Source organism: Callospermophilus lateralis, chromosome 6 (assembly GCF_048772815.1).
Source record: "Callospermophilus lateralis isolate mCalLat2 chromosome 6, mCalLat2.hap1, whole genome shotgun sequence".
Classification (NCBI taxonomy): Eukaryota; Metazoa; Chordata; class Mammalia; order Rodentia; family Sciuridae; genus Callospermophilus; species Callospermophilus lateralis.
The window spans coordinates 1,400,463-1,426,057 of record NC_135310.1 but is presented as its reverse complement, the minus strand read 5'-3'; the positions used below and the strand labels follow the sequence as shown (position 1 = coordinate 1,426,057).

Here is a 25,595-nt window from a genome sequence, read left to right as displayed (position 1 = left end):
TTGCTTTTGTAAGACAAAGGTGGCCACCTGGTCACCTCCAGCTGCCCAGAGACCACTGGATAGGGATGGGAGGGAGGTGGTTGTGTGGACACGGACACAGTCCCTGGGAGATGGAGCTCTCGGTGCAGGAAGAGCGCCCGTTCGTTTTCCAGCTGTCGCAGGGACAGGCAGAACGGGGTGCTGGCTTGACAGGTCTGCGAGGGGAAGAAGGGACAGGCGCTCTGAGCACTGGAGTGAGGGTCTGGATCTGCATCTGTGAGATATTGGTGGTAGTCAGACTGAAGGTCGGGGAAAGGAAGTGGCAATGTTCATGCTTCTAGAAGTCAATCAAAGGCTGAAGAGGGAGGAGCAGGAGAGGGAGGATCCAGCTCAAGGACGGCTCTCCTCCTGGTCGTTAGGGTTGTAGAAGCTCATGGAAGCTCATGTGGGGCCTTCCCGGGGAATTGGTGTGTGGGCACGAAGATGAACTGACGCCCCCAGCCAGCAGACAGGCCTTAACAGAAGGAGAACGGGGAACACAGCCACTGAGACCGTTGTCTCATGTCCTCGGGCTGCATTGGCCCCCCAGGGCTTGTGCTGACACAGAGCTGCTCAGGGCAGCACAGGACAGGCTGAGGGTGCCTGGGGTCCAGGGAGAGCACAGAGAAGGCTCTGCCCCCCGGCCACACCCCCACCCCTCACCTCCCTCGCCCTGGGTAGCCAGCAGCCTTTAGATGGCAGGGAGCCCATGAGTCTGGGGACAGCTGGAGGGCCCAGAGTGGCAACCTGCTGAGACCTCCGCATCTGACTGCCGTCCCCAACCCTGAAGACTGAGGATGGGCCTTTGCAGGGTTTTCCCCATGTGTACGTAGGACTTGGAGCAGGGGCCTTGGACCCGCTCTCACTTCAGCTTCTCGTCTGAGAACATGGCAAAACATTTAGTAGAAATGGGCCTGGCTCTGGCTACCATTGTTGTTCAGCTCAGACTTTGCTATCAAATGATGTCACGTTATTCTCATTATTTGGACCACAAACAAGAGAGCTCAATGTTAAAGATTTTTAAAAATTTCTTTTTGTCTTTCCTCCTAAAAACCTTATGCTAAGCTTCACTGCTATTCCTCAACAGGGAGGGTAGCAGATAGGCCCAGGGTCTGCTGTCATCTTGTGTTTTATCCTGAAATCACTACCTAGCAGGGGGCACAGGCAAGCCTGGTGGGGAAGGGGGAGTCCTGGGGGCCCAGGGCCTCCCCACTGCCCAGCGGGGCTGGTCCCAGAGCAGGATGAGTAGGAGCTCTGGAGCAGGCAGGCTGTGTCTGGGCTCTTACGCCTGCCCCTCCCCGGGAACTGGAGGACACCTCTCAGGTGTCTGAGTGAAAATGGTCCATTGAGTAGGTGCCCTCTGCACAGCGGGGGTGGCCACGCCCAGCCTGCTCCCTGTTCCTAGCCCTCACCCCACCCACCTCTCCTCCTGTGTGATGCTTCTGCATCTTTCTGCACAAGGGAGAGCTCAAGGTGCACAGAGGTGGCAGCCAGTGGTCCAGCCCACGCCTCCCTATCTGCTGCCTTTCCACACACCAAAGGGGGGTGCACCCAGTGCTGGTTTTAGCCACCCTCCCTGTCCCCCTGTCTCATCCTCCACTCCTGATGACCTGAGTTCACCACTCTGCTGATTTGAACCCTTTCCCATATCTAGCCTCCCCTGCTCCTGGTCTCACCCCTTCCCCAGCCATCCTGGGGCTGGGCATTGGCCCAATGGCTTAGGGCCACATCTAGCATCTCCTGCCTGGGACTTGGTTTTCAGCCTTGAGCTGAGTTTTGAAGCAGTGGCCCCTGCGGCTTCCATCAGAGTCTGGTCGGGGTTGGCGTGGGTGCAGTCCCTGCGTCCATTCAGGGTGGCTGTGGGGGTTGGTGGGGCTGCTTGCGAGTCCTGAGCTCTGTCCTGCATGCACACTTACTTAGCTTACTCTCATAATTGTAGTCTCCTTGCAAATCTTTTCCGTTCTGAATTCAGATGATGCCGCAGCTCCGGCGCTGGAGACACAGCCTCAAGGAGATGAGGAAGGTGAGCCTGGGAGATGATTTGGGTTTGTGGGGGGAGGCCAGAGAGCTGGGAGGCAGAGTCAGGTCGCCCTGTGAGGAATGCCACTCACAGAGGATTGGGATGAGCCAGGAACACGGTCTTCCAGCACAGGGGAGAGAGGAAGGGTGGCCACGGGGTGGGAGGGGCCAAAGGATACCCGTTGCACCTGAGTGGGATGAGGAGGTTAGCGATCTGATGTGTGGCGTGAGGGTCATCGTTGCTACTGTCCTGAGCATTTCCTAAGACAGTGAACTCAGGTACTTCTACCACACACAACTTAAGAGAGAAGAAGGGCATGTTAACCTGCTTGATTGCAAAACTCGTTTCAGTGTCCATCCTAAACAGAGATGCCCAAACAAGATATTTGGCCTGAACCTCTGTGAGGGCACCTGCTGTTTTCCTGGGGATTTTAATGTTGAATGGTACGTCACATAGCAGAACACTGAGATCTTCACTTTTTAATACAAATCTGTGAGTTGAGATCTTACAATTAAGAGAACATAAAGTGTATAATTCAAAAGTGTGCAATAACATATGCCATTTCTCTATTCATCTTTTCACATTTTTGTTATGATGAGGATAGATTTCCTCTCTTCACCTTTAATAAATTGTTTTGGACAGGTCAAATCCTCAGGTCAATTGGAATCAGTTGGGATCAGGGTTTAAATATAAATAAATACAAGTAAACCAGGGTTGGAATACAGTTGCACCTTGATTTGCAAATAAGCTGACACGCACATGGTGCTGAAGGCCACACCCTCTCTGCACCTGGGCACCCCATTCCAAACAGAAGAGCCAGCGGTGTCTGGTGGTGAGGGTGGAAGGATCTTTAGAATCCGCGTTCTCAGGGCAGAGCTGTGACCTTCACTATAAATATTCAAATGCATTTGTTTACACAGTCACACTGAAATGGTACATCCCTGAAATTTTTTTCACAAAAATTATATTTTGTGTTGAGTCTTTCAATTTAGGGAAAACCCGCGTGTTAGATGAACAACCATCGGTGCCACACAGTACATTTTCATATACTGCGTTGTTTTCTAATACCCAGTTCTCAGGAAACTGTCTGGATCTAAACTGTTTTTAATCATACTTTGGTTAAAGAAGAAATATGCTAAAATAACATTTGAATAGTAATCTTACCATTTCTTTTTGTTTTGTGCACATGATCACGTTAACAATTGCTTTAGGAAGGAGTGATGTGCACTTGTGTGTTACACCCACTTTGTTTGCTTTGCTACCTGCTGGAACCTCTGAGGAGCTTTGATGAGAATAATTCTCCTTTTACTTCACTAGATATTGCATCACGTTATCCCACCCTTTGGACCGAGCAAGTCAAAAGCCGACAGAACAAGACCAATAAAAACTCAGGTAAAGTGGGGCAACCATTGCAAATGCACATCTCGGCTGGGAGCTTCACCTGCGGGGGTGCCAGGCATTGTGTCCTGTAACTTGATCACAGAGTCCTAAGAGTGTCTCTTATGGCCGGGCCACCAGATGCATTTAAGATGTTGGTGTTTTCTTATTACACGTTCCAAATTCTTCAAAGGTTTATGTATGAAAATGGGAACGTTTGATGTAAAGACACCAATGACAGGGGCTTGACTGTTGGAATCAAGTGTTGGGCGACTCTAGACAAGCATTGGTTACGTCCTCCATGGTTGTGATTTTGGCTGGTTTCAGGAAACCTGCTTCTTCCTGTAGTTCCTGTTGACCTCTGGCTGGTGTCCACAGTTCATTTTGGAAGGGAGTGATCTTGGGGTTTCAAGGAGCTTGGTGCAGAGGAGACTGAGCTGGTGACAACTGAGATTTCTTGTGCTGCCTCCTGGGAAGGCTGCATGGTGACCACTGCGAGGTGGTCAGCGTGGTGGGTGCTGGTGTCTCTATGTCTCCGTCAACATGCATTTTTAATAACAACTTACTGGAAAGTCGGGCGGTTTACCAAGGTTCAGGGTCCTCAAGCAGCTGGACTCTGCTCTCACCCGTGCACTTGCCCAGCGGCACAGCCCCAGGTGGAATCAGGAGTGTCTGGCTGGTGTTGCCTGGGAGGACTGGGTGGCCGGGGCCTGGCACTTCCCTCCCACCTGGCGTCTGCCCAGGGCATTTCCCAGCCCACTGCGGCCCTCACCTGGCTCCGGCCAAGCCCTGTCCCTCACCTTCCTGGTGGGCTGAGAAAGGCAGGATCCAAAGGTTTCACCACCAGATACGTGGGTACAAATGCAGGAAATTAAAACGATTTATAAAGTGTTGATTGTTTCCTAAGGAATGATATTACACATAAATTCTCCCTGTTGTGTAAAAATATGCATCTGTGCACTTCTCTCATAAACTTTAGAAACTCAGTCTTGTTTGCTTTTGTACTGTGAAGCTATTGGCTTTGCTTCTGAACTCTATAAACTAATGCAGGAGAAACCACTCAGAACACTCGTGCATGAGCTCGCCTGTAGGTCTGGAAGCTCCTCAGGGCAGGGGTGATGTGCAGTGCCTGAGCTTTTGGAGACACATGCCCAGTCTTTGGGAGCCCCATCCCTGGGCGCTCTTAAGCACAGGTCATTGTGAGCAGGGGCCATTCAGGGTTGGCAGGTTGAGCCTCCCAGAAGCCCCAAGAACAAGTGTACCATTGTTTGACACTTGCTTGTGCCTTGTTCTGGGCTGCAAGGTGGCCTGCCAGGTGCAGTCAACCCATGGAAGCTGGACGGGCTTTCAGTAGGTCATGGGGCTGAAAATCGGGCTTCGGGAAGTCCCATCCACGTCAGCTACCCTGCACATTGCTTGATCTAAGTCTGCCTGCGTGAGTAGAGTACAGGAAGTTGGCGTGAACTGGTTTGTGGATGTGGGGCTTGAAAAGGAGTGGTCAGATTTGTGTTTAGTGACAGACAGCTGTCCAGATGCAGGTCCATCTTAGTCTGAAGAGGGTATTTTGGGACATTAAAAACAGTGTTTAATTTGTTCCGTTTTAACAGTGAGATGATGTATCACAGACAATCAGGATTTACATAATGGCCACCACTGTCATTGAAGTTTCAAACCTATCAATCAACTGTATGCATATTTATTTTCTGCTGTTCAAAGCTACTTTTACTTATAATCATCTTTGGTAGACATGGGCACATTTATTTGACCAAAAATGAATGATTTGTGACTTAGTACTCTGTGTTTTTAAAAATTCTCTTAGTTTGTCAGTTTTCTTTCATCATCTTTTATAGAAAAGGCCAACCTAGAAACAAACAGCATTGCTTATCTGTCCTCTGATGTTCCTGTAGGTGAGCAAAACATAGGATTTTCCCTGTGAGTTTGCAATAAAAAATGTTATTTCTTTTGGTAGCAGTGCCAGCACCAGCCCCAGGCTGACACCAGGCCTCACGATGGGAGTGAGTGTGTGCTGTGAGCACGTGGCTTACAGCAGAGTGGCAGTAGCCTTTCCAAGGGACCATTCTTCCAAAACAAACCAAGTCTCCCAGCCTGTGAAGCTTTTCACATAGTAGTTACTCAATAAATGTGTATTTACCACAATAAATATGTACTTACTAAACCAACAAAGAGTCTTACCATCACACATCCCATGGCACTCTGATGGTACCATTGCATTTGTTTCTAAACCTGAATTAACGAAACAGAAGTATAACCAAGTTGATAAATAGTGAGGAAGGAGGGAATCTCAGTACCACTGTGCTTTGGCTTCTGGATTTATATTGATTGAAATTCAATGCAAATATAATCATATATGAAATGTTCTCTGTTCATTTAGTAAGAAAAGCATCTCTTTCATTTAATGATCAATATACATTAAAGAAATGACTAGAATCTCAATTTTTTTAACTTAGGAATGCAGTGTCCACTTTTCCTGTCTACATAAGACTAGGTGTTGGCTCTTCACTGTCTTGGGTCATCTCACCATCTGAGCTTTGCCCTATTCATAACGGGTACACAAGGTATGGCAAATATTTATCAGGTAGCTTTTGCAAGTTTCTTTCAATCCGATGACTGCATGAGTGTCTCATGATTAACCAGTGTGAACCTGACCATCGCTCTTCCCGATCCCAGCCTGGCTGCCCGGAAGCCCCCTAGGATTTGGAAGAGGAGCTTTGGGTTTCACTTCTGGGTTGGAGAGTGCCTCAGGCGCACAGCGATTCCCAGATGCCAGGCCTGGGGCTCTGTGGCCTTCCAAACGAGGGCCTCTCTCAGAAGGGAGCTTGAGCTGGGCCTTCAGGGCTTACGGGATGCTGCCTGTGGGGCCAGGGGCGGCCGCCCAGGCCCTGGCCTCTGGAGTCCAAGTGCGAGTCCTTCTCGGTGCCCAGGTGGCGGGAGGGGGAGTGTGGCTGGCGTGAGGCTGGCTTCCCGCAGCCTGGAGAGGAACCTGCAGTGGGGTGTGGCCTGAGAACCGTCCTCAGAGCATGTTCATCCTGGGGTCCAGGGGGCAGGCCTCTCCCCAACAGGAGGCCAGACTGCTGGCCTCACCTTGTTTCAGGGGCCTTCATCGTTTACAAAGTGCTAAGAACAAGAGGAGCATGTTCTTTTTTACTCGAGGTCTAATAATGCAGATAAGATTCTTAAGTTTATGCCAAAAAACGTGTGTTGATTTGTATTGATTAATTGGGATTCTGCTCGGGGCCCGTTACCTGCTGAAGAGAGTATAAAGGGGCGGAAATAGGAGGAGCTCAGCCCAGAACAGGTGGCAGAGCCCAGCAGGGCCGGGAGGCAGAGGCCTCTTGGTGGAGAAGGACCCGAGGGCCCAGGGCTGCGTTCTTCTGCACATCAAGAGCTGGGCATGTGCTCCCCAGGGCCCAAAGCCTCAGGATGGTGGGCCATGCATGTTCTGTGCCCATGTGGCTGGCATGGTGCCGTCGTCTGCACCACACCAGTCTAGGGGACGCGTGAAGCAGAACCCATCAGTCAGTGGGGTCAGGGTCCGGCTGGTGGCCTTATCCAGGCAGGTGTGTGAGGGCCCAGAAGCCATGCTGGGGGACCGGGCTCTGCAGGGTGGGGTAGACCCTCGGCTGCCTATTGCTTGGGCACCGATTTTCCAGTCAGATCCTCCACTTGCCCCTGCCCCATGCGGACACTGAGGCGTTGCTGAGGGTCTGATGCTGGCCAGGAGGGAACCAAGGGGGATTTGGGCTGGGTCACCCCTGGGCCGCTGCCCTTGGGTCAGAATGCATCATGTGGGTCGCAGTGCCCTGGGGCCCCTCTGCTTGGGCTGAGGGCAGGGGGGCAGCCCGAGTCTCCTCAGGGGAGGCCCACGTCACGGTTCCCACTGCCCACTGTGAGGGTGCTTCGTTCTTGGGGATCCCTGTGCTGCACAGTGCTGTGGTGTGGGGGTCGCCCTCCCTGCCAGCAGCTCCTAAAACCAGGGGCGATTGAGGGCTCTTCTTGCCCTCCCAGGTCAGCACCTCATCCTTAGCCCACACTGTCCTCAGGTGGCTCTGCAGGGCCACTGGCCGAGCAGTTCATCACCTGCTGGCCCCTGCTGGACCCCAGTGGCCCCTGTGTCCCTCCTGAGGCTGCAGCACTGCCTTTGGGGCTCCACCAGGGCTAGCTTCACAGGGAGAGCAGAACCGGGTGCTGGACACCTCAGTCTTATGTTGTTAACCTCGGATCTGAAGCTGGTGTGGGAGCGGCCTGTGTCCTTCCCTCCAGGGCCTGCGGGAGCCTGGTCTTCCCTTGGAGCCCAGGCTGAGGCTTTGCAGACTTCCGAGGGACACAGGCCTGCCCCAGGCCTCCCTCTGTAATCCTCTGGCTTTGCTGACCTCTCATTTAGTGCCTTTTAAGATTTTGCACACGAGCTGGAGCAAACATAGAGGACCCTGTTTCTGTCAACTGTCAGAACCCTCCTCCTACCAGGAGAGAGTCTCCTTTCCTCCCCAGACTGCAAAGACAGCCCTGCTTCGTGTCTGGGGAGAGCCTGGTGTGCCGGGCGTCCTGCGGTTTTATGGGCCCCTCAGCGGAAACGCTGCTCTGCCTCATTCAGAGTCTGATAATTTTTGTTTTATTGCACATATTAATATTAGTGCCAAAAGATAATTATCATTTAATTCTGCTTTAAATCATGGTAGATTACATTCCCTGGATGTAAATAATACAAATCATATTTTCTTTTTTTAATTTCTGAGTTTCTCCTTTTTATTCTGTTTTTCAAACATAGCAATATAAAGCATCAAGAAACCAGGTAGATTTGTAAGTTATAAAGCTTGGCCATCTGAAGAGCTTACGGTATTACAATGAATCTGGCAATTCCTGCTAACTGTGATTTTGAGACTGTATTCCTTAAAGGCATCAATCATTCCTCTGAAGATGGACATCACTGAGTTGATCCATCCACTGAGTCTTCTTAATTGTACATGGAGGTTTTAATTGCACTAATACTTCAGGATTTCATATTTCTCCTATTATGATGTTCAGTCAAACTCTGGTTAAATTGGCACTTGACAGCATTTCGGAGCCTCGGTGCAGGAGCAGGTGGGCCCGACCCATCTCTGCAAACTGCTGGGTTCCATGCATGGTGCAGCCAACCCCTGAGGTGGCTCCATGAGCTGGGGCTGCCTGCCTCATGGGCAAGGTCAGTGTCTCAGTTCTACGTGGATGAGCGGTGTTTAGCCCAGACTGTGATTCCACAGAATGCAGAAGGCCAGGCCTCTTCTGCTCCCAGTTCAGGGCCTCGCTGCCCTGAGGGCATGTTGCTGATCCTCTGGAAGAGGCCTGGACTGCACATGCCGCTCCCTGGGCATCTGCTGACCATGAGGGCTTGTCCAAGGGTGCTGTGGGCAGGAGTGCAGCTTCAGAAGTGACCTCTGGCAACATAACTGGCAGAAGAGCCTGGGTACAGGGAAGGGGCCTCAGATGGGGAGCCAGGAGGCTCTACTTTGTACTCTCCCTCAGACCAAGCCCTGCCCTCCTTGTTATCTGACTTGGGCAGGGCCACCCTGACCACAGGTGGAGATAGCCGAGTGTAGCACCGGCCCTGTGAGTGTGCATTGGGGTGCTGCCAACCTCAAACACCCTCCTTTCTGCACGCGGTGGTCCCTGGACTGGACAGGTGACAGGTGTGAACCTTGCTTCTCCTGAACTGCTCAGAGCCTTTATCCTGCTTAGAGCCTCCTGGGCCCCAGGAAGCACAGATGATGGGGGCTGTGGCTGAAGCCCACTGTGGGGTCCAGATGGAGGTGATTGACCTCTGAGGGTCAGTAAGGATAAGGCAGGCCCCCAGGAGGCCCCTGGCTTGGTCCTGTGGAATTATCGATGGCCAAGGGGCCTGTAGGAATGGGATTAACCTCAGGGGGCACTTCCCAGAGAGGCGCTCAGCTCTGCAGAGCAGGGGTCAGTTGGCACGTTCTTGAGAATCTGTGTGTGTGTGTGTGCACATGCGCGTGTGCACACACGTGTGTCCGCACTCTCATAACGAGGTACTAGGTCTGGGTGATGCAGATGCTAGAGTTGGTGAGGATGGGGTGCACACACTGCGGCAAGTGTGCGGAGGATCCGCCTGGCAGTGGAAGTGGCTCCTGGGGCAGCTCTGAGTGGAGGCTGGTCTGAGGAACCAGGGAGCTCCTCAAGAGCCAAGAGGTGTCTGCTCTTCACACCTGAGAGTGGAGCTGTGTGGACAGGCTCCCTCGACTCCATTTCTGTGGTTTTCTTATCAGCTCACAACCAAGTAGAGGTCATGTGACTCTGGTGCCCCTGCCCCTGCTGTTCCCCAGCTCCCTAAGACCCTCCTCCCCAGTGCGCACCTGGGGGTGGTAGCTCACCTGTGCCACACACCTGCCTCCTCATCCCTATGAAAGACACGCCCTTTGGCTACCGGGTCACAGGCTCTGGGTGCAGTACTCCTCAGGGACTTCTTAACGTGAGAACCGTGTACTGCCGCAGATGGGAGTTGAACATGGTAGGTTCGATTTGGATCAGATTTAAATTTTCTTGTAATTACAGGGCACAATATTTCTTGAAGGTGTGGAGTAATAGACTTCTTTGAATTCAAGATACAAGTCCTTCATCGGGGATTTCATTTTAGGCAGATAAAGCAGATTAAAGCTAACATCTGTATCAATGACAAATGACGAAGAATAAAGGACAACACTACTTAAAAATAGAGATTCTGCCTGGTATCTGAAACTCAGAATCAGCCTGGCATCTGTCTTGTGTCTGACAGTCTGGCCTGCAAATAAATGCAATTCCATGCTCACAATATCTGTTTACACATCATCAGGGGAAACTCCTCGGGCTTTCTTCATTAGTCAGCGTCTGCTGCCGTGACACAACACCACAGGCAGGACGGCTTCAACAGCAGAGATGTGCTGCCTCACCCTCCCGGAGGCTCCGTCTCCGAGACCGGGGCGTGGGCGGGACTGGTTTCTCCTGAGGCCCCACGTGGGTTGCCAAGTCTCCTCACTAGGTCCCCCCTGGACCTTCCTCTGCGGGTCCCTGCTGCCACTTCCTTTTCCTGTGGGATGCCCCCACCCTTGGCAGGACCTGCTCATCCTTGGTAACGTCCTGAGGACCCTTCTCACACAGAGGTTCCAAGTCCCACATGCAAGGCTGGGGGCGCACATTCCACCCACCCAAGCAGGACAGAGTGGTCCTTAGTGCGGGTGGTTTGCCCTGAAGGCAAAGTCAGTGAGCTGGAGGGCTGGGAGGTGACCCTCCCACTGTGTCCTGCCCCTCCTCCTCTGTCTCCTGGGGCCAGGTCTTCTCTCCTAAACTGTCCCCTCACGTCAGGAAGGTCCCACAGCCCCCTGACAAGGAGGGATGGCGGCAGCCGCTTGGGTGGCTTCTCTCTGATCTTGATGTCTCCGTTCTGAACGGGGATGGAGTTTATTCTTGCAAATCAAATGTTGGCTCAGGGTGAGAATTTCTCCCAATTTAGCTCTTGTCTTCATGGCCACAGTGATTTTATGTGGAATACTCATTGTTCAGCCATGATTCCTTTTTTTTTTTTTTTTTAATGAAACTGTTTTTAAGAAAACCAGCCAAGTGTGGCTCAAGCTAATAAAACACTCACGTGTTTCCTAGACCACAGCAGTGTGTCTGCCCCTCTGTGGGGGGTGCGCGTTGCTGGGATGTCCTTTGTGCCACCCGGGCACACCCCGTGTATTCACACAGCTGCACAATGGTGATGCAGTTTGGGCTCCCAGTGCGGTTCCAGGAATGCACGGGGCCCGTGAAGCATGACACAACCCTGTCTTAGGCGATAAGTCTTTAATTTGTACATCTGCAGATTTAATTTGCGTTCACACTTGACATTTTTAGCTAAGCTCAAAAGTGTTAAAGCAGTGGCCACCCCCGCCCCCCACAGCTGCTGTTGCATCACGTCCAAGGCACCTCCGGACGCGCCGTCAGAGGCCCTGGGAAGGCTGGGCGCTGGTGAGGACAGCAGGCCCAGGTCCGTCCATGATGGGATCCTCAGCTGAGAACACTCCCTCTTGCCCTGTTTTGACTGCTCATAACTTTCAGAACTTGAGAAATAAATGTTCCAAGATTACTTTCAACTAAAAGGCGTTTTTTTCTCTTTTGTTTGGAAACTTGGAAATCACTTTGTTTTTCTGTTTGGTGCAACTCTGCATCAAGAAAAGGAAGGACACTTTCTTCATTTGAGAAGTCAATTTGTAAAACTAAGAAAGTAGACCATTCCTTTAAAATGTTGGGTTGGAAAGAGATTTTACCAGCTCAAAATTCTTTTTAATTTAAGCATTTTTTAATTATTGTATTTTTTTCATGAATGCTAAAATATTTATCGAGAGCCATTGCTTTAATTTTTAAAAGAGCAGTGTGTCACAACCAGACTAAACGTGGTATGAAATGATGGGTGTGTAAGAAATCGTAGACTGAAGCAAATCTATTCCATAAATTACTTCAGTTCTTTCTCTTCATGTCTTGCCTCCATGTTTCAAATTAGTCAAAATTTCCTGTTTGGGCTATTTTATGATGTGTAAGTCCGTGTTGACTATCTAGTAGGTACTTAATAAAGTACTGAATATTGATGACTCCTTATGGAAGCTTGAAGACATTTTGAGTCATTTTTATATGTGACAGAGATTTGCAGTTTGGGGCAATAGAAAGGTGGGAAGGAGCAGAGGCTCCGGGGACCGAATCTGAGTCCCCAGGGGAGCAGTGGCCTCGCCCAGCGCAAGCTGGGAGTCAGCACCGAGTCAGTGTGGATGGAAGCTGCCTATCAGCCTGGCCAGGCCTGGCCAGCCGTGCCGATCCATTGTGGTGGCATGTCCTCTGCCTGGAGACTGCTCAGTGGCAGGCCCCCGCCGTCACCGCCATGCAGCCGAGTTTCAGAGCCTGAACGGCCGTCTGCTGCCCCAGCTGCTCTCCCCTCCCTTCCCCAGCCCCCTCTGTTCTGATTCCTGTCTCATGGTTTGGCCTTTCCAAGACGGTCAGGTGGTTGGAGCCATGTCGCGTGGCTTCCTGCGCTTAGCTACAGTCTGTCCATTTCCTCTGTGTCATTGCTTAACGTCCCAGGGTCCGGATGTGCCCAGTGTGCCTACTGACCTCCTGAAAGGCATCTCCAGTTGGGGGAAGTTAGGACTGAAGCTGCTATAGACAGCCACAGACAAGCTTTTGTGGACACGACTCACTTGGCCCAGTGCCAGGAGCAGGACCACTGGGCCATCTGCTCAGTGTGTCCAGCTTCCTGGGGAAACTCAGGCAGTCCCCTGGGTGGCTGTGCGTTCCCGTTCCCACGGCAGTGAAGGAGATCCTGCTGCCCCAGGCGTCCGCAGCGCTGGAGGTGTTGACCTCAGCTGTCCAGCAGGGGCGGCTGTGGCTCACCGCTTTAGCCGTGGACTCCAAGGTCAGGCTGTTGCGTCTTGCCGTCCGCCAGGGCCGCTGTGTTCTTTGTGCATTCTGGGTGAAGGCGTCTTACGTTCTGGCCCCTGTGACTTTTCGTTGTCTCACCCTGCACCGATGCCCAGCTCATCAGCCGTGTTCTTCAGGACGTGGGGTGTCTCCCATTCGGGAGTTTGACTGTGTGAAGGTGTGAGGTTCCCGGCTGGATTCTTTCTTCTTTGCATGTGGACATGGGTTGTGGCAGCACCAGTTGTTGGAAGGACCCCATCCTCCCCTTGTGGCCTGTGTCCCTTTGAGTGGCGTGGCCGTTTCTGTGCAGGCCTGCCTCTGGGTTCTGGGACTATTTCAGAACTTGTCCCTGGGGTGAGGGGCCGAGTACAGACAGAGGTAAAGATGGCTTAGATGGGGCCATAGGAGCAAGGACCTGCCAGGCTGGTGTGGCGGGGAGGTGGGGGGAGCAGCCAAGGAGTCCAGACGGCTGCGTGGCCTGCCTGCCGGCCCTCCCAGGGTCCTGGTCAGCCAGGAGTGCCTTGACAGCGCCCTGTCTTGTGTTGTCCTCTGCCTCAGCTCCTGGGGAAAGTCCCTTTGGAAGGAGACACATTTGGGCCGTTTACAATAATCCATAGGCAAGATCTAGAAAGAATCTGAAAAGAACACTTAAAGCAGGAGAGACGGATGTCACACACCTTTAGTACTGAGAACGCGTCCTGAGCCTTGTCTGTAGTGGGAATCTAAAGCATGTTATGGCTGCCAGTCCCCGACCTCCCCTGGCACTGATCTGTCTTTTTGGAGGAGGGCAGTGTGGTTTTAAGAAACCTTTTCTTCCCTTCTCTCCGAGAGAGCACAGCTCTCACCACAATTACAAGTGGCTTTGGTAGGAAAGGCCAGCAAACAGGAAAAATAATATGAGAAACCTTGTAGATCCATGATCCAGGGGAAACAGGTGGAGACGGGCTGTGCCGCCCTGTTTACCATGTGGGCAGCACGTGGTCTTGCTCTGCCCCCGGGTACCATCAGCCTGTTCCCAGGTCATGTTCTCCGCACTCTGCTTCCTGGTGTGACCTGGCACAACCATCTGGGGTCCTGGGAAAGTGCAGCTTCCTGCGTCCTTTGCTGAGTCCCTACCCTGCAGAGGGGGCACGGGAAGTCATACTGTGGTTTCCAGATGACTCTTATGCATAGAATATGTGGGACACTCCGCAGTGTTATTTATGGCTCTGCCTTAAACCTTTGTATGCTACCGTGTAGCGAGATGAAGCAGTTTCTTACCAGCAGGTCCTCACACCTGGAGCGTGAGCAGTTCCAGGAGGAGTCCATTGGTCAGCTAGCTTTCCTCACATCTGTGGCTGTGTGCGGGCGCTCATCCTGGAGCCTACGCAGGTGCTAGCTAAGGACACCTGGCCCATGGAAGCTCCTCGATTCCTGGCCCACGTTCTCGTCCGCTCTCTCTACCTGTGAGCTCCAGCTCCAGCAACCCATGAAGTGTACTTTTTGATTTTTTAAAATAATTTTTAGTTGTCAGTGGATCTTTTTGTTTACTCATATGTGGTGCTGAGGATGGAACCCAGGGCCTCACACGTGCTCTACCACAGAGCCACGACTCCAGTCCCATGAAGTGTTCTTTTTTAAGTATAACCCTGGAATTGGTTTCTGGTGACTGTCTTGGGTCACAGTTCCATCCCCAAACCAATCTCTGTAGCCAGAGGGTCAAGAACTGCTCCTTGGATATGCTGGGGTCATGGGTCCCTCCCTGGAGTTGGGAGAAGGTGACTTCCAGCCTCATGCCCACTGCCAGGGCTGACCCTGGGGGACAGGGGCTCCCTACCCCCAGAGGACAAGGACAGGATGCTGGGGAAGCCACACACCTGATGTCCCCATAGCCCTGTTCTCCACAGCCATGACCAACACCTGGCACCTGGCGAAGGGCTGCTGAGACGGGCAGACTCCCAGTGCCCAGGTAGGGTGGGGAGGAGACCTGTGAGGGCCAACAGGCTGTCTGGGGGCAGCTGCCATTGGTGGATCAAGAGCAAGGGTTGTAGGGGACGAAACATCTGTGACGGGACAGAGGGCAGGTCCCTGAGTGGGGGGCAGGCACTTGAAACAGCAACTCTTGGGGAGCCAGCATTTCCACCAGGCCCTGCAGAGCTGGAGAATGTTCTAGAGCACCAAAGGTCGCCAATGTGAGAGTTTTCTGGCTCACTTGGGGAGGCGAGGAGAGGTGGCCGCAGTGTCACGAAGCACCCAGTTACTCTGCTAAAAATGGCTCAGGAAAACAGGAAGCACCCTGGACTGGCCATGTGAGGTCACAGGACAAAATGCTGGGCTCTGGGTTCCCGCTGTGGTCCTGGCCTCTGTGAGGACCTGCATGTCCATCCCCCTGGGGTTCTGCTGGGAGCTGGGCTCCTCCTGCCCCATCAGAGCACCTGTACCTGGGCACCTGTGAGAGTCCCATGGAGGGCACAGGTGCCCTGTGACCCAGGGCAGAGCCGCTTCCTTGCTGGGGAGCGGGGGCTTCCTGGCTACTGCTGAAGCCCAGAAGCTACAGACTCAGAGCCTTCCTGCTTGCCCAGTTCTGCCGCAGTGTCCCCTAGGTTCTCTCCCTGGTCAGGGAGGGCTTCAGACGCTCAGATCCAGGGGGCGAGGAAGGGTGTGTGGGGAGGCAGCGGCCTGGTGGGTGTGCGGGGGCCCGTGGCCATCCCAGAGGCCATCTTCACAGCCCCCATGCACACAGCTGCTCTGGCACGTCAACTCGGTGCTCTCAGGTGCCAACGTGAGCGACACGTGTGCGTGATGGACGTAGTCTGAATGATTCTTTTTCCTGCCTTACTTTTTGCAGCTCTAAGTCTTACAAGGACATGAATGTGACTCAACAGGTTTGTGATGATGCTGCCGGGAAGCACAGCTTGGTGCCAGACCTCAGTGCAGTGGGCACTGTGCCTTCCACAGGGTGTCAGGTCCTGTGTGGGCACAGGGAGGGGCAGAGGACCCTGCAGAACCTTCCCGTATTTCAAGGCAGGACGATGCCCAGTGTCTGGTTTACATGGAAAGCCAAAAGGCAGAGTGTCTTGGAGCAGCTGAGCTCGTCTGAAAGTCAGACCGCTGGGCACAGTCCCGGACCCCAGGCACAGGAGCCAGTCTGCCTCTGCCAGTCACAGAGGTTTCTCAGGTGTCTTGCTGTGGATCTGCTCACCTGGATGAAGACCCTGGCTCTGGGTGCTCACTGAGTTCTCTTCCCAGCAACATCCTGGGCATTGGGGAGGCAGCAGAGCCTCGCCCTGGACTGCCTGCTCCTGCAGCTGTCACTCAGCCTCTGGCTTCCTCCCCTTGGAATGACATCTACGTGCACCACACTCACACAGTGGGTGAGGACTGAGCAAGGACTCAGTCCAGCAGGTGTGCACAGAGCACGGGGCACATGGATTTGCCACTCTTGTGAGACTCCACTGTGGGGTCATTCAAAAAAGATGCATATCACGAGGTTCATGTTCTTAATCAGTGTAAGTTCATAGTGTGATTTGGGAGTATTCAGACATTTTAGCATAGAATTCCTCATAACTCCACGTGTATGGGTACTGAGTATCACAAAGAAGAGTTGAATCTGCTGATACTTATGATCAGTATTGGCACTTAGCATCCCAACTCAGAGGACAGCTGCCAGGTGTCTGGTGCCTGATGTCATAAAGGCCCACAGCACCCTGGGACCCCTGGGGCCCATTGAGAACTGCTGCTGCAGTAGCAGAGACAGGAACAGGGTGTATCACAGGAGCCAGGTGGCCCTATGCTGCCACCTCCCTGCGGCTCAGACCAGTGGGCAGCTGAGGGTGAAAGGAGTCCCCACAGCAGGAGCCCCTCTGGTGGAGAGAAGTGGCCACGCTCCACTGAGGGGGCAGGGCTCAAGGACATCTAGGCTTTTGGCAGTGTCACCCTGGTGTTCGCGTGTCACAGACTGAGATTGTCTTTGACTCAGACATATGTGGCCGTTCAAGTCCCAGATTGCAGCCCCTGGCCCCGCCTCGTCTGCATTTGGTGAGCCATGGCCTGCAGCACATGGGCAGCTCTTCTGCTGTGACCGTGCCGGGGTTCCGGATCCAATAATCAGGCTGAAAGTAACTGAAGAGTGCCAGAATTCCCAGCAGGCTGTTCTACACGGAAGGTACTGGACCAGTTGGTCCCAGCCTCCTGGAGACCTTTGGTGGATGCTCCAAGGTAAAGGCACGCTCCTCCTGGTCTGGCCCTGTCCAGCCCCTCTGCCTGGCCTTGCAGCTGGTCACTGAACCCCAGGGCACTCTCAGCAGACTCACTCTTGGTCTGCAGGACCAGGCCAGGGCCTCACTGGCTGAGACCTGGAATAGATGCGCAGCCACATGGGTCACCTTGCTGTTCCCTGAGTCGAGCCTGGGACTGCGGTCTGACTTCAGGAACACCCACCTGGTCCCAGCTGGGCCCACAGGATTGATCCTGGACGTGAAGCAGCGTGGACTTGGGGCTGGGGGCTCGGATGGTGGTCTGTGCCCACCACCACTTAGTGCAAAGCCCCCATGGGGCCGTCCATCTCTGTGGCCATCTCTGCAGGAGTCCTGTGGCGATGCAGGGCCCATGGAGTGATGTCAGCAGCTGGCTCAGGCTCTGCTGCTCTGAGGATCCAGATGAGGGATGTGGCCATGTTAGTCCCGCGTCCTCCCCTGTAAACTGGGACAGTGACAGTAAGTTGTGAGCTGAGACCCAAGTAGCTCCTGGAGCAGACGTGTGTCCAGCGTGGACCCAGCCTTCAGGGAGGCAGAGGGAGAGCCCGTGCAGGAGGAGGGGAAGGGCGTGTTCCACGTGGAAAGGGCTGTAGAAATTCTTGTCCCTTTACATCCATAGATTTGAAAGATGGGGTCGCTGGCCTCTCCTGGCCTCTCCTGTAGTGATCTCAAGAGAGCTGGCCATCTCTGAGTCACTTCCTTGCAAACACATCGTACACTTTCCTTTGTCCCGTGGCAGGAGGAGGCCAGCCCTGGTGCAGGCCAAGGCTCACAGGCTCCTGCTAAAAGCAGCAGCTGTCCCAAGAGCACAAAGGGCCCCATCAGGGCTGTACCCAAGATTGGGTGGCTTCTTGTCCTTCCAAATGGCCCTGCCCTGGCATCTGTCTTCTCCTGGCATTTCATGATCCCTTGAGTCCTCTTGTAGCAGCTCCTTTGAGGAAGAGCCGGCGAGGTTGGAGGGACTCAGGGATCACTGGTGGAGCCTGCAGGCTTCGCCTCTTCCTTGCCGTGACAGTAAGGGACCTTACGCAGAGTCATCCCATCCTCAACAGCTTCTCCATCCAACACGCACCTGCAGGAGAGAGGGCAGCGGCATCTAGTGCTCCGGGTGGGACAGGACTGCACTTGACGATCCAACCCTCACAGGAAGCTGCAGGCTGGGCTCTCTTCTCAGTCTTGCGGTCACCGTGGTGGATAAAGGCTCGGCCTTAATGTGGGACTTTCTGGAAAGTGTGAGCTATTGGGTTCTTTCCATAGGCATCTGGGTATGAAGTAGACCAGTGCTCTTAACTTGTTCAAATGCATCCAGTCTACCAATGCTACAGAATTTCAAAGGAAAATAAAGGAACATTTCTGTGCATACATTTTCAGGATGATTTTCTGTTTCCCTCACTGATCCCTACAGGTCCTATTTAAAGACAAATAGAGGGCCTGGAGTACAGACAGGGGCCTGGCTCAGCACAGCCCAGCTTTGGGAGGGTGATGGGAGCTGCTAAGAGCCTGAGGTCACTGTGTGGAGGCACCTGGACAGATCCACTGCCCCATGGCAGGGAGGGCAAGCAGCCCTGGGGGCTCTGTGCTGGGGCCTGGGCAGAGGGTGGGAGACTCAGGAAGCACAAGCCTAATGAGCAAAGGAGAGACTGGAAGAAATGGGACAAGGTAACCATGGCCATCCCGGAGCCCTGTCTGTGAGGCTGGCTCTGGTAGAGGAAGCTGGGAGGTCGGGTTTTGACACAGCATCCCTCTGTAGGTTCCAGAGCATGGGAGGGGGGTGGGCTAGGGAGGGGACTGTGACCTGGGAGCAGCTCCCTGGCGGATCCCAAAAACCTCTGCAAGGTCTTAGTCCGGGCCTGGTAGGATGATTTCCTCTCCCCTGTCCAGGGTCTAGGATTCACGTTTCAGATCAGAGACGATTTATAGGTCAGAAGTGACTCTAACTCTGGATCTTTGCTATGATAAATAAGGGAGGAAATAAGTCAGAATGAACATCTGCAGTTTTTATTTTCTTTCTGGAGAGACTGGACCCAGCCATTTTATCCAACCCTTCCCCTTTTTAAATATGGACCTCAGTGGGAGCGTCCTGCACTGCCCTGGAAGGGCTGGTGCTCAGCGTGATGCCGCTCAGAGGGGCGGGGGCTGGGTAAGAGGAGGTGCCCCGCACCTGCACCAGGAGCGCCCCCCCCCAGGTGCCCTCCAGCAGGCGGGCAGCTCCCTGGCTCTCTGTTCTCCTGGTGAAACCATTTTCATGCGTCTTGTTCTGCTGTAAGGCTTGCAGGAGGCATGCTTAGTTCATGAAGGCAGTGACCTTGGGTCTGAGTTCTTATCTTAAAAATCTTTCTTTGGAATTAAATTATAAGCAGATCATAAATATAGGCTGCTTATGGGCAAAGCCTTAGCACTGAAAATGCTGCTTTGATCTTTTGCTGAAAGTGGACATGCGAATCACGTTCCTTCATTAAAACTGTGAGTCTCAAGGTCTCCCCCACCTCCCCCTCCTCCATCTGCTGTTTTGAGCAAATCAAAACCTAAAGAGGCATTTTCTTTATTTTACTTCTTACCTTCTTTGATCATCTCATCTGTTATGTGATTAAGAGGAGACCCACAGAGACGCCCTGACTGGTGAAGACAGCCTGCGTACAGAGCCAGTGCTGCGAGAGTCCTGAGCCGGGAGGCCCCTGTGGACAGGGCTGCAGCACGCGCAGACCTAGGCTTGTCTCCAGCATCACCCAGGGGCTGGCCAGAGACGTGCGTCAGGCACACCCAGCACGCGGAAGGGAACCCTGCACAGATGCGCCACGCTCGCCACTCTGAACAGGAGGATCCCGTGCCCCCGTGCCCTCCTGCTGTGCCTGTCTGGGACACTGGCTTGCCACGGCTGTCGTCGTGGAGTTAGGAGTGGAGCAGTGACACCCACCGTTGGCCATCGTGGTCACCAGGAGCTAAAAGCATCTCACCTAAGAGGGAACAGGGATGGAGGTGGGCCCTGGCCACACGGGTGCTCTCACAACTCCGCCTCACGTCGGGGGGGATGCTGGGAGGAGGAATCTGCCCACAAGCCCCATCCTGGCCTAAGACCCGCTGGCTCCCCGCTGCCTTGTCCCTGCCACGGTGACCCCAGCACGGCACTCGGCCTGACTCCAAGGCTGCCTCTGCAGCCTGGGCTGGGGAGCCTCCTCTGTCCGAGGTCTGACCCTCTCCCCGGAGCCTTCTTCCTCTGTCTCTTTCCCAAATTCTTCCCGATGACCATGTTTGTTGGTTTGCTCACTGGTTGATTCCTGGTGTCCCATTGGAACTCAGGCTCAGGGAGCCAGGGGCTTTCTCCTTGCTTGCCAGAAGACGCTGGCCAGATGGAAGCCACAGTCCACTTTTTGAGGGGATGGATCCATAGGTCTGCCCCAGAGGTGGACAGGGCCCAGGGTGGGTGGGCCCTCTGTCCCCTCCAGGGGCTTCCTTCATCCTCAGCAGGTGCTCTGCAGCAGGTCCGCCCATGCAGTCCTGTAGCCTTCCCCGTCCTGCTGGGAGTGCCTGTGCTCTGGGAGTGACCGCTCTGGGTCCTCGGGAGTGCCTGTGCTCTGGGAGTGACCACTCTGGGTCCTCAGGAGTGCCTGTGCTCTGGGAGTGACCGCTCTGAGTCCTCGGGAGTCTGTCTGGAGGTGGAGCTGGAGGAAGTGGGTAGACCCTGCGCGGGAGGGAGGGCCGAACCTGGCAGGCCAATGGGACGACAGGAAACCAGGACCAGAGCTGGCCCGGCAGCCGGAGAGAAAGAACAGGGAAGGCGTGCTGCAGGCCAGTCTGCAGCCCTGACCTGGCCAGCTCTGCTGAGCGTGTCCTGGATGGGCCTCACTCAGTCACATGGACTGGAGACCACCTTCACCATCCAGGGAGCTGTGGTTACAAGGAGAGGAGCCGCTCTCTGCGTCCCAGCAGACCCAGGACACAGGTCCCCATATGCTGGAAAGACGACTGGAGGGGGAGCAGGTGGAGGGCACAGCCAGCCCCACGTGTCCCGTCTGGGTCTGTGTGCCCCTCCTCCCCCTGGTCATCTCCTGCTCAAGCTCCTGCCTCCGTCTCGGCCACAGGAGGGGCCTCATAACGCAGGGGATTGGAACGTGAGGAGCCCTGTTCTTGGTTCTTAAAGACACATTTATTGTGTGCTTTTTCTCACTCTAAATTAACAGTGCTGACCATAGATCATCTGGAAATACAGGTAGAGAAGGCCTCACCCTGACACTGGGGCGTAGCTCTCGGGTCAGCGAGCAGGAGACCTGGGGGCAGTGAGTCTCTGCCTCTCGTGGCCTGGATGGGGAGATTCCTCAGTGACTCCGATTTAGTCACCTCATCTGGAAAGCAGTGACACGTGACTGGATAGGATGGGACTTAAGGACCCAGCACTCAACACCCGAGGGCTGCCTTTCGCCTGGCTCCCAAAGCCACACAGTGTGAGAGGCAGGTGCCTTCCTAAAGTGGGATCTGAGAGAAGGGGCTCTCATTTTAAATCATGAAACCTTTTAAACGTCAGACCTTCCCCAGAGCTCCCTTCCGCGCGGGAGATGGCATCTCCAGGGAAAATCAAGGTCAGTGCCAGGGCCAGGAGTCACTCCCATGGCACGGACCTAATATGATCCATGCTCCTGTGATGACTAGTGGAGCAGGGTGCATGTCCCGTCCTGCAGTCAGCAGACCGACAGGGTCAGTGTGCATAAATATGTGGTGCCCAGCAGGTGACCTTGGGTCTGTGGCCACAGGAGCACAACCCTACACCTCTGATGTGACCTGCAGCTAATAAGCTTCCTCTGTTTTGATCATGGTCACCAAGGCAATGTGTCTACAAGTCCCTGCCTGGATCAGGGTGTCATGGTCTCTTAGGTGGGTCCCACAGAAGTCTGAAAGCATGCTACCAGAGTTTGAAAGCACAGGTATGGTGGCTTTAGGTTGCCTGTGGGAAGTCCTGGGTCTGGCTGAGGCAGGCCTGTGGATCTGACCTTGCAGGGGACACTCCTCCCCAGCCTCACATCCTCGTGCCGTCCCAGGGCCTCGTCTGTGGCGTTGGCTGGAGACAGGCTGCTCAGGGAGCACCATGCATGCACGTCAGTGTCAGGGCTACGAGCCAAAGAGAGGATTAGTGCCTGGAGCAGCACCGTTTCTGGTGGCCTCGTCAGGAGGACCACTGGAGAGAAGGCAGGAAATGCTGTGAGGAGGTACGGAGACTCTAGGAGATGTGGTGACCGCCACCTCAGACAGCTGCTCCTTCTTATCCCACAGCCGCACTGTCAGTGCTGGCCAGCAACAGCCAGTCTGGATGGCTCTGCTGGAGGCCAGGGCTGCACAGAGCCTGTTGGAGTCACGTGTTCTCATCTTTCTTGCACAAACAAGAACACCTGGATGTCCTCGTGGCAACAGCAGAGGCCCCCCGTGGCAGGGGCACCCAGGTGATGCTGAGCCCTGCCTGCCCTGCCATGCTAGCAGGCCCAGGCCACGGTGGGCTCACCTGCTGGGGCCAAAGACTCAGGAGGGAGCAGCACCCGGCCTCGGGTAGCCCCAGCACCTGGGAGGTGGGAGCGTGAGCCAGGCCAGGCGTGAATCTGCTTTTCCTGGAGGTAAGGCTGCACGTATCCTGGGGGCAAACTGAAGGGAGTCGGAGGGGCCCACGGAGGCACCATCTGGGGCCAATGTGGGGCCGGCTGAGGAAATGAGGCACTTGTGAGCCTTCCAGTTGTGATTGCAACAGTAATTGGGACTTGGCACCGGACACTGGAGGTAAACAAACTAGTCAATGCGCGTCAGAGCCGCAAGCAGGCTGCAAAACCAGGCCGCAGCCCACAGACGAGGGCAGTGCATTCAGTGGCAGCGGAAATAAGCAGGCCACAGGGAGCTCACCCAGGAGGCCAAGCTGGGGACACAGGTGGCCTTACAAGACTGTGATAAAGTTGGGAGGACCTGTCAACTGTTTCTAAGTTAGACCAGCTCGAGTCCACCTCCGCTGGACGGTCTCATCCTCGCTCCCTGAAGAGAAGCTTCCCTGGCCAACACAGGCAGCCCACCAGGCCCCAGCGTCAGTGCAAACAGAGAGAGTGCATGTGCTGCTGAACCTGGCGATGGCTGCTCACGTTCCCTCCGTGTCCGACCCCCAGCTGAGAGCGGTCTTCCCCAGGGAGTGCGTATCGGGGAACAGGGGGTCCTCCCGAAGAAGGCAAGGCAGGGGCGCGAGTCACTACAAGACTCCAGGTTCCTTCCTCACCAGCTGTCCTGTGAGGGGGAGCCCACGAGAGCCCCAGTGTTACACGGCCTGCCGACGCGTGCCCTGGTGTTTCACGGGTCTGCAGAGCATTCGGGTGGTTGTCTGTAGTGGGTCTGGCTGGGTAGGACTCTAGAAGCTGTGTCTGAGGTTGCACTGGGAGCATTCTCCAGTCTGCGGCCTGCCTCCCGCTTTCCTGACTGTGTCCTTTGGTCAGCACTTATTTTAAGTTTTAATGACGTCCGACTCACCAGGGTTTCTGCTGTGGCCACTCTGCCCAAGATGTCATCTAGCCCAGAGTCCCCTGGTATTCCCTCCATTTTCCAGTAGAGTCTTTACATTTCTATCTTCACGTTGGCATCTCTGATTCACCCAAGCAGGCTCTGGGTGGCATGCTGGCCTCTTCCCGTGGGTGGCAAGTAGACATCCCTGTTCTAGAACCATCTGCCGAGGAGGCTTTCCCCTCCTAGGTCAGTGCCTGGTGCTGGTCCGATAGCAGCTGGACATGCACTTTCAGTGTCGTGGGCTCTCTTCATTCCTTCCGTCTGTTTACCTGTCCTTTAGCACTAACATACTGTCCAGGCGGGGTTGATGATAACTTCTCAAACGTGGGGATGGTAGTCCTCCAAGTTTGCTCTTTAGAAGGAATCATTCTTTGGATCTTCTGGGTCTTTTGCATTTCCATATACACTTTAGAATTTAAAATGTCAACTTCTACTAAAATGCAGTCCCTGGGATTTTGATAGGAATTATTTTAGACTCACTGATCACTTTGGGGAAATTAGCTGGGACAGTATTGATCTTCTTTCCCATTAGCCTGCTATATCTTTCCATTATGGAAGTTTCCTTGAATTTTTCTTAGCAATGCCTTTTAATTTTTAATGTTTTCACAAGTTTATTTGTAAGTATTTTATATTTTTGATGTTACAGCAAAGGATTTTAATTTTTCAATTTCCGACTAACGGTGCGACATGTAGAAGAGGCATGGTCTTTTTTTTTTTTTTTGTAGCTACTTCTGCATTTTTTCCCTTTGGTTTTTACATACTCGACCCTGTCCTGTGTGATTAAAGAGCTTTGTGTCTTTCTTTCCAATCTTTATTGCAGTCTTTTTCTTGCCTTTATTGCATGGCCTAGGACGTCCTCTATAATGACAAAAAGTGGTGAGGTTGTCCCCAACCTTAGAGTGAAACACGAAGCCTTTCACCATTGGGCTTGATGGGGATTTTAAAAATATAGTTTTTACCAGATGAAGATTCATCTTTTGTCGACAGTTTTCTCAGAGGTTTGCCATTTAAATAACAAAGTTGTTATCTTAATAAAAATGAACTAAGTCCTCCTGTCAGAAAGCTCTTAGGACACAGTGTTCCTGCCAATCAAGGAGCCGCTGAGAGCCAGGGCAGGGGCTCCCCAGCCCCCTCGAGGAGCAGGACCAGCAGGACCGCTGGTCCTTCTTGCTATTCCAGCAGCTTCTCCGGCCATTCCATGAGGCAGGTCTGATGCCTTCTGGTCTGTTGGACATTGTAGCAAAATACCTTGCTGGAGTGGCTTCGGAGCAACATAAACTGGCCCTTATAGTCCTGAGGGCCAGAAGTCCAAGGTCACAGCACAGCATCCTGTTGTGTGGCCAGGGTTCATTTCCCATTCCCAGGTGGCTCTCTCCCCCTGTGCCTCACCTGGTGGCAGAGGCAAGCAGCTCCCGCTGACGTCCCACGAGGCTAACCACCTCCCAGGCCCCTCCTCACCTTGAGTGAGGATGCGAGTGTGGGGGGCACATGCCTTCAGAGCAGGGAGGGTTCTGTGGCCAGTGACTCCCACTGCTGACAGTAGGCAGAGAGGCCACATGCCCAGGCTGGTCAGAGCAGAGGCTCCACCCGATGTGTCTTCTGAGGGTCTCCTGTTCTCCATTGCACACAGCACAGCCTGCCAAAGTTTCAAAAGAATTATCATAGAATTAAATAAAAACTCTTGGATATCAAAAATTAAGTTTGCTTAATTTGCTCTTTGTACTCAGTGTAGACATAAATAAGAAGATAAGCGTGAATAGTAAACAGAACCTACCAGTATAACTTAGACATGGGATGAGGTCAATATGAAGCACACTGTGTCTCGTGCCGATTTATTTAATAATTGAAGCTATGAGGGTGATGTGTGGGCTCCCTCCCGAAACCTGCCATGGATTTCTGAAGAACTCTTGAGGCGTTGCAGCTGCTGAGCAACCGTTTTAGGCAGTCCCTTACAAGCCAGGCACGTCTGGAAGGCCACCAAGCTTTCC

General features: G+C 53.6%; 1 protein-coding gene across 1 annotated transcript in view; it reads left to right on the top strand.

Moving 5' to 3' along the window:
• Positions 1 to 25,595, top strand: part of Smoc2 (SPARC related modular calcium binding 2) — a 91,811-nt gene that overhangs the window by 17,547 nt on the left and 48,669 nt on the right. The window contains exons 6-7 of the mRNA XM_077109624.1: positions 1,991 to 2,041; positions 3,356 to 3,430. Of these exons, the coding sequence (XP_076965739.1) occupies positions 1,991 to 2,041; positions 3,356 to 3,430 (126 nt within the window). The remainder of the gene's footprint in view (positions 1 to 1,990; positions 2,042 to 3,355; positions 3,431 to 25,595) is intronic.